This window comes from Marmota monax, unplaced genomic scaffold (assembly GCF_021218885.2).
Source record: "Marmota monax isolate L192 unplaced genomic scaffold, Marmota_monax_Labrador192_F-V1.1 WCK01_AAM20220418_F8-fsc00070, whole genome shotgun sequence".
NCBI classification, from domain to species: Eukaryota; Metazoa; Chordata; class Mammalia; order Rodentia; family Sciuridae; genus Marmota; species Marmota monax.
The window spans coordinates 863,634-872,180 of NW_026692116.1; the positions used below are offsets into that span (position 1 = coordinate 863,634).

The window sequence follows — 8,547 nt, forward strand, 5'->3', positions numbered from 1 at the left end:
TTCCTCAGTGGGTTGCTATGTGTCACTTATGACTTAAATATGCATTTACCTAAGAAGCCCTCTTGACTATTTCAGCTGTCTTTGATTTTTTTCTCTGTGTGTAAAATACATTTTGAAAAGTCAATACTTTTTGTAATTTTCTAGTATTTTATGATAGCCTACTCACCTAAATTGTAAGCTGCTTTTGAACAGATATTAATTCTTATAGAGCAGGTATTGTGTCTTCAATAAGATGAGCATGGTGCTAAGCATATACTGAAGTGCTTATTGAGAACTGTTTGGATTCTTTTTTATTTTCTAGGAATGCATGGTGAATAAATTTAAGAAAACATCTATTCGTAAACAACAGACAAATAATCAAACAGAGGTTGTCAAAATAATTGAAAAAGATGTTATGGAAGGTAAGTGGGCAAATTGTTTTAGGAAATTTACATGTATATTTAACATAACTTTTTTATCATAAATGATAGCTTTCTTGTTCTCCCCTACAAAGTGATATAGCACATAATTAAATATTTGCTTGCCTTTGTGGGTTAACAGAAGTGAATTTTGATTTCCTTTTTCAGTGCTTACAAATTTATTATTACCTACTGTTGCCTCCTTCATGTGAGTTTATAAGAAAATTCATCTTTTCCTGTAATTCCTTCTGAACTCCAGTCTTATTTGTCCAACTGCCTACAGACATCTCTTCATCAGTTAGACAAAATCAATATATCCAAAACAGTTTTATCATTTATTTCAGCATATGCCCCCTGCAGAGAAAACAAAACAAAAACCCACTAATATCTCCTTCATTTATCTTGAAAAGTAGTCCCACCATCTACCAAAACCAGAAGTATGGAGTTAATTTAAGATACCTCTTCCTTTCTGTGTTTGTAGCATTATTTCTTATAGGTTCTATCTTAAATATTTACTAAGTCTGTTCCTTAACCTCTCCTTTAGATTTTGCTTTTATTGAAATCCTTACCTGTTCTCTTGATAGTTGTAGTGTTTTCCTAACTAGTTTTCTTACTTCCAGTCTTTCTTATTTCTAATTCTGTGTAATCTTATTATTTCAGAAAATTGCAGTGGTTCTCCATTCTCTGCACTTTAAAGTTCAAATTCCTAGACATGGCACACAAAGATCTTTTAAACCTAGGCCCTTTTTAGTTTTTCTGTTCTCATCTTTTGTCCCTTAATTATAGTCTGTGCCCTAGTCATACTAAATTGCTTGCAATTCTTAGAAAATCTGTGCTATTTTCTCTATGGTTAGCAGAGAGAGACCCCAGTGCTCAGACCCTGCTTGTGATTTTGTTTATGACTTATGTTCTCTTTTCTACTTGTTTGTAATCCCTGACAAAATCAGATTTGATGGTGGGGCCAAAAAGGCAAATAGTATTTACATAACATTGTTATTAAAGTAGTAAGTTTTAAAATTTTAGTAAAAATAATTAAAAATGTATCTTGAGCATACACACAAAATATCCCTTGCATATATTTATACCTTTCCTTGAAATAAATTCTAATCATTTTCAAGATCTAAAAAAATATTTTTCCCCTTAAGAATCAAATGTTGACATCCTTTTTCCTCTCCCTACCCACCCATATTTATAATCATAAAAAATTCTTATTTTATTACAATATCAACTTTGTTTTCGTTTATATTTTGGGGAAGATAGATTTATAGGCCTCAGAGTATGAGTGTATAACATGATTAGGAAGTACAATGTAATTACACCTTGTAATTTTAACCAGTTATCTACATACCTAAAAAATCTGTGTAGATTTATGAGATGTGTTAAAAATCTCAACATAAACCTATATACTCTTATCCTTCTTGTGGTAAAAGGGGTACAAATGGTTATGAAAACTAAGCAGTAGAGTCTTGATTTGTCAGAAAAAAGAATATATTAGTTTTTTAATGATAGGATTTGTTTTGTAGGTGTTACTGCAGATGACCACATGATGAAAGTAGAGACTGTTCACTGCAGTGCTTGCAGTGTGTATATTCCTGCTTTACATAGTTCAGTTCAGCAACACTTAAAATCTCCTGATCATATCAAAGGGAAACAGGTAAGTTTTGATCTATCTTGAAATCCTTGAAATTTCTCAGTCCTTTATTATTTTTTGGCCATTGTTTTGTAACTATCTTCCTATATATAATACTATTAATCTCAAATGAGAATAATTAAAACTAGAAGCAGCATTTTATATTGGTTAAGACTGTGGGCTCTGGAACAAGACTTTCAGGGTTTAAATCCTCGATCAGTATGTAACAAGTAAATTAATCTTTCTAAGTTTCCTTATATATAAGGAAATAGGAGGGATAATGATTCTCTCTAATAAGATTATTTAAGGATTAAATAAATTAAAACATCTAAGGTAATTAAAATGGTGTCTGGTTATAGTAAGCATTGAGAAAATCAATTGTTGAACTATTTTTTTTATAGTTGATGCAAAATGGTTTGTGAGAGTAGGCATGTGTTTTAGAATAAAAATGAGTAAAGATTATAACTGATACATTTTTCTGGTGGTTATGAAAAATAAATTTTAAAATTAAGATGATCAGTTACTGTCTACTGTTCTTTTTTTTTTTTGAGAAGAATATCCTGGAAAATTTTTAGCTTATTTCTTCTGCATATTGGCTGTTGTTTTTGGGGTCAGATTTACTTCAAACAACACAAATGTTAATGTAGTAGGAAATTAACTCACTTGAGAACTAGATTTAAAGATTCATATATTAAAGCTCTTAAGTTTTAAATAGAGGATACCTGTCTCTTAAGTTCATATTTTGTATTGAAGTGAACTTCATTTAACTCAGACTTCTATATGCAGTTTGAGCACATAATAGTGTTTTCTTAATCTTTGCCCTTTCCCCCGCCCTTGATAATTCTTTGATGTTTTTTGCAGCCAAACATTTTATATTATTACCTTTTCTTCTCTGCTTAATACATTATTGTGATACCTGTAGCCTAGAGGAAGACTAATTAGTTACTCTTGTGGTATGAAAAATATTCTTTCACAAGATGTGGGGGGCGGGGAGGGAGGAGTAGGAGGTTCACTAGATTGGATAAGGAGGTTTGGGGAATGTGAGGGGGAGGGAATGGGAGAGATAGTTAATGAATTGGGCATAACTTTCCTATGTTCATATATGAATATACAATCAGTATAACTCCACATTATGTTCAACCACAGTAATGGGAAGTTATACTCCATTTGTGTATGATATATCAGAATACATTCTACTGTCATGTATAACTAAAAAGAACAAATACAGAATTAAAAAGCATATTCATTAATAAAAAATTATATTCATTGAGATAGCATGAAAATTAGTATTTGGGCTGAGAGATGACTTAGAGAGGAGAGAAAGCAACTGTCTAGTACATCTAGATTTATAGTGTTTAGGGATTTATTGTTTTTATTGAAACTAATTGGCTTATGAATCTTCATTGTTTTAAGTTCATAATCCATTAAATCGGTTAATGTTTAGTCCATATTAATCTTTATTATTTAATTTAGATTATGATCCCAATAGCTATTGCTCTATAGTTTTATTTGCCATAAGAGAAATCATTTAAATTTAAGGATTTGAGCATAAAATGTTTTTAGTTATACAAGCACTTTTTATGGCATGACATTCTAACCTTCAAATATATTCTGTTTTCCATAGGCTTATAAGGAACAAATAAAAAGAGAGAGTGTCTTGACTGCCACAAGCATTTTAAATAATCCAATAGTGAAGGCACGCTACGAACGATTTGTTAAGGTAAGATTTGGGGGCAAAAGTTTTTTAGGAAATACTGTCGTATAGTAGTAATTAAAAGTGACACCATAGTAACTTTTTGTGATATTTAAATACAGTACAAATTGGGTACCCTGGCCCACTTTACTACTCAGGGTTTTCGTCATATGTTACTGCTTGACTCCTTCTTTACACAGAATTTCTTCAAATAGTTTTTGTACAAACATGAACTCACACACACTGTTTTTTAGGAAATTAATAAACAAATTTTACAGGTTAGTTTTTGAGTATTTACAAAATATTTAAAATCATTCTGCACTAATGAGACCTGTTATATTGAAGATTTACAAAAGTCTGTTATTTGCATTTAGTAAATCTTTATAGAATAAAGAAGTTTATTTTGGCTTTTGTGGTGATTCACAGTTCACTACTCTTGTGAAAAAGCCTGATATATTTAATGGCTATTAACTATTATCAAGCAACTTCCAAGCTGAATAATCTCAGTTCTTTTGATTTATTCCTCAAGGGTCATTTTCTAATTCTAATTAATTGTGCTTGTTGCTGTTCACTACTTTCTTGACACTATTAAAAAAAAAAGACAGCTGTGAATTGAAATGTTAATTTTTGGGGGAGGTGTGGCATCAAAAAGACAGAAGCTTAAAAAGATAATAGCTAAATGAGGAAAAATTAGATTTTTATCCTTGCTTTATCACAAAGTTTCAAGACGTTAGTGATTTCTGTTGTTGAATGAAAGTAATTTCTAATGAAGAAAATATAAATTAGGAGTTTCTACATAGGGTTTTCAGGCTATCCAATTGAGTCTCATCATGGAATGGGAGACATCACTGGTGGAAGTGTTTTGCTTATGTGCATATTGTGGAGAAAACACCTGAACTGAAGAGATCTCTAGAACTTCAAATATGTTCTCTAGATCAGCATTCTAGACATCACCTTGGAGCTCATTAGAAATTCAGAATTTTAAATCTTATTATGCCTACAGAGTAAGGAGTAAGAATCTTCATTTAGCATGAACCCATTTGATTCATATGCATGTTAAAATTCAAGAAGCACTAGAATCACATTCCTCATTGATTTGCCTTTGTTCAGCATTTCTGTCTGTGATGTTCCTTGTCATTCCTGAGAACATCCTCTGCTCTTAATAGCTTTTGTCATGGCTTAAACCTCTTTTACCTTCAGTTGCTTTCACCCTGAGAAAAACACCTTTTTAAATCTTTGATCCCATCAAGATAATCAATTCATCAGTTTATTTTCCAGTTATATCATTATGTTCTACCTTTACTTCCTTCCTTGGTCATTCATGGTTAACCATTTCAACAAGCAATAGTGTTCTACAATTGCTTATTTGTTCTTCAACTGCTTACCAGTTCCCAGCATTTAGCTACCTCTAGTTAGCTAAACTATGTATCATGGAGCTGGGTACAGTTGCATGGGATCTGTACTCGCAACTACTCAGGAAGTTGAGGCTGGAGGATCATTTGAACCCAGGTGTACAAGGCCATCCTGGGCAATACAACAAGTCTCTGCCTAAAAAATGAAGAGAAAAGAAAAGAAAAAAAACTATGTTATTGTGTCAATCCTGTTTGCCAGTTTTTCACTCAATAATTTTACTTATTAATTATCAATATTGTATCTTCTGTAGTGAACATTCTAAACCCTTTTTCATTCTTCATATGTTCTATATTTCATCTTTATTTTCCTCACTTCCATGTTCTTTTCTCTTTTGTTAGGGAGATTAAGATTATTAGAAATGAGTTTATGCCTTAGATTTATGTACCTTTTCTTTTTATCTTTCTTGTTATCAGTAAGGAAAATATTCTTTTTTGACCTTCATCTATGTTCTTATTTTACCATTATCTCTTTTCTCATTTTACCCATTATCTCTTATTTTACCCATTATCTCTTGTTTTACGTTGCTTGCATCTGATTTTTACTTTGCTTATTATTTATTTTCTGTTTTTATAAGCAGACATGCTTATGAGTTCTCCAAACTAAAAATGACTTTATTTTTCCTGAATTTTGGCCCTCCCCATATTAGTGTTTCTTCTCATCTGACTGTACTTGAAAATATTGTTTTGTGGTGCTTTTTACTTTTTATTATTCACTCTTTAACTGAGTAGTTCTCACCAGGAGGAATGAAATCAGAATCACCTATGAGGCTATGATCAAGTAAAAAGTTTCAAGGCCTTTTTTTCAGATCTTCTGAATTAAGGTTTCCTCAAGCTTTTCATATTAACATTTTATGAAATGCTGCTCAAATATACAGGTTACCTTCTACCCTGGAAATTTTGATTCAGGAGGTCTGAAACTGATTCAGAAATTAGTGTTTTTAGTAAGATCTCTACTACTTGTCAATTAAAATATTGAGTGTGGACCAAGGCCTCTGGATTTTGTGAATTTCACAGGGAATTATGAAGATGGATTCTTTGAAAACTTGCTGTTCAAACTCGTGTGTGTGAGTGTGTGTATGTTTTGTGTATTTTTTTTTCCTTTTGTTTTGGTGGTGCTGGGGATTGAACCTGGGGCCTTGTGCATGCTAGGTAGTGAGCCACATCCCAGCCCTGTGTTACACTTTTGAAACTGCTTCTCCTAAGATTACCAGTGACCCAATTATTAAATCCAGTGGCCTTTAAAAAATTAACATACTATGGTTTATTTAACATGGAAAAGTAAACAGTTGGGAACCCTTATTCAGCTTTAATAAGTGATTGGCTTTCATGACATTTTTCAGTCCTTTTGTACTTTTATTTGTGTTCTTTTTTGACACTGCTGATTAATCACCATTTTTCTTGAAACTCTTTTGGCAGACAATATTTTACTATCATGAGTTCTTCTGTACTGAACAGTTCCTCTCTTCTGACCTGTACCCCCCACATATAGGCATTTTCATACGTTCTCTCTCAAATTTTGAGTTGCAAGTTCACAACTGCTTGCACCCAGTTCTCCTCTCCCTGCTCTAATTTACCTATTTTTTTAATGTTGTCACATCTTTTATGTTGTCCTTTTCTGGATTATTAGTGTAGCCCCCTCATTAGTATTTCTTTTTCACTTTTCTTTTATTCTCCTTTTTTGACAGTGGATATTGAACATAAGGCCTCCTAAGCACATGCTGTACTACTGAGCTACACTCACAGCCTGAGTATTTCTTCTATTCCTTTCTGGGCATCAGTCCTAATATTTTCCTGTTTAATAACTTTTACTGTCTCTCTATTTCTTACTACATTAATATATGGTCTTGTGATATGGTCCAACTTATATGAAGTTTGACTCAGGTATATAATTGCTAAAATTATTCCTATGAATGTTTACTGAATTAAAGACTTGTCTATTTTTAATTTATTATTATTATTTTTAATGACCTATGCTCATTTTTGCTTTTGTTCATTTATTTGAGTTAATTTTTCATTGGTGCATTGTAACTATACACAATAGTGGGTGTCTCTTTTTTAAAGTGGACAGAAATCATGGTATCTGGTAGGTAAAACAAGGTACCCAGTTTTCATTTCAGCTTTAAAAAGACCCTACAATAATAGTAGGTGATTAGTTATTTAAGATGCACAACTGTGTATTCTCTGTTTCTACCAAAACCTGCATATTTGCCTTTGTCTTTCACGTATAATTTTAGAAATTCAGTTAAGAAGAAAATATGATTTTGGGGCTGGGTTTGTAGCTCAGTGGTAGAGCACTCGCTCCCTACATGTGAGGCACTGGGTTCAATCCTCAGCACCACATAAAAATAAAATAAAGGTATGTGTCCATCTACAACTAAAAAAAATATTTAAAAAAGAAAATATGACTTTTAAGTATTCTAGTTTGCGGAGTGCAAAGCAGTGACTTAAGTATGGAGTTCTGAAATAGATATGAACATAGATTTAATGGACTTTTCATAAGTGAAAAAAACTACAGATAGTATTTTTCATGATACAGCAAATAAAAATTTCACTGGAAAAAATAAGTGTGCTGATTTTAAAAGGCATTACTCATGTTTTTAGGGTGAGAATCCTTTTGAAATTCAAGATCATTCTCAGGAGCAGCAAATAGAAGGAGATGAAGAGGATGAAGAAAAGATTGATGAACCCATTGAAGAAGAGGAGGATGAAGAGGAGGAAGAAGAAGCAGAAGAAGTGGGGGAAGCAGAGGAAGTGGAAGAAGTAGAGGATGTGGGAGAAGTTGGAGGAATAGAGGGAGAGGGGGATGTAGAGGGAGGGGAGGAAATAGGGCCAGTGGGGGAAGATGGGGCAGTAGGGGAAGTAGAGGGAGCCGCAGAAGCAGAAGAAGTGGAGGAAGAGTCAAAGGAAGAACCTGTTGACTTCCCTGTTGAGCAACCTGAAGAAAATTAAATATAAGGTAGTAGATTTAAAAGAAGCTTTAAATTTTTGTCCTAATGTGGAAAAGGGTAAGAATTTTAATAGCTTAAAATATGAATTAACATACATGTTGCATGCATTCCAACCCATTAAAATTTGTTTTATATAATTTGTACACGTTTGGTATTTGTTTAATAAAATGAAGGTAAGACTAATTTAGTTTTTATAGCTATCAAACTTAGATCTGATAAATTGTATAATTTTTAAGCTTAATTTTTATTACTTTATTATTGGTGTTAAGGATAATAGATGTGTATTATTAGTATATCTATTCTAATCATTTGAACTTAAAAGCTGCTCTTGGGAGTGAATTTTCAAGTGTGCATTGATTTTTTTGAATACTTACCCTAGAAGAGATAAATTGGGCAAGTATTTTGTGCTCTGTGTATTTTTTTACTGCATTGGACATTGACTAGTAATTTGCGTTAAGATAGCTTA

At 32.3% G+C, this 8,547-nt stretch overlaps 1 protein-coding gene across 13 annotated transcripts in view; it reads left to right on the plus strand.

The window, feature by feature from the left end:
- Window positions 1–8,224, plus strand: part of Znf326 (zinc finger protein 326) — a 37,198-nt gene extending 28,974 nt beyond the window's left edge. For all 13 annotated transcript variants that reach the window (XM_058585085.1, XM_046461489.2, XM_058585079.1 and 10 more), the window contains 4 exons: window positions 302–401; window positions 1,922–2,052; window positions 3,653–3,748; window positions 7,735–8,224. In XM_058585085.1, coding sequence (XP_058441068.1) covers window positions 302–401; window positions 1,922–2,052; window positions 3,653–3,748; window positions 7,735–8,082 — 675 coding nt within the window. In that variant the 3' untranslated portion in view covers window positions 8,083–8,224. The remainder of the gene's footprint in view (window positions 1–301; window positions 402–1,921; window positions 2,053–3,652; window positions 3,749–7,734) is intronic.
- Window positions 8,225–8,547: the final 323 nt, after the last annotated feature.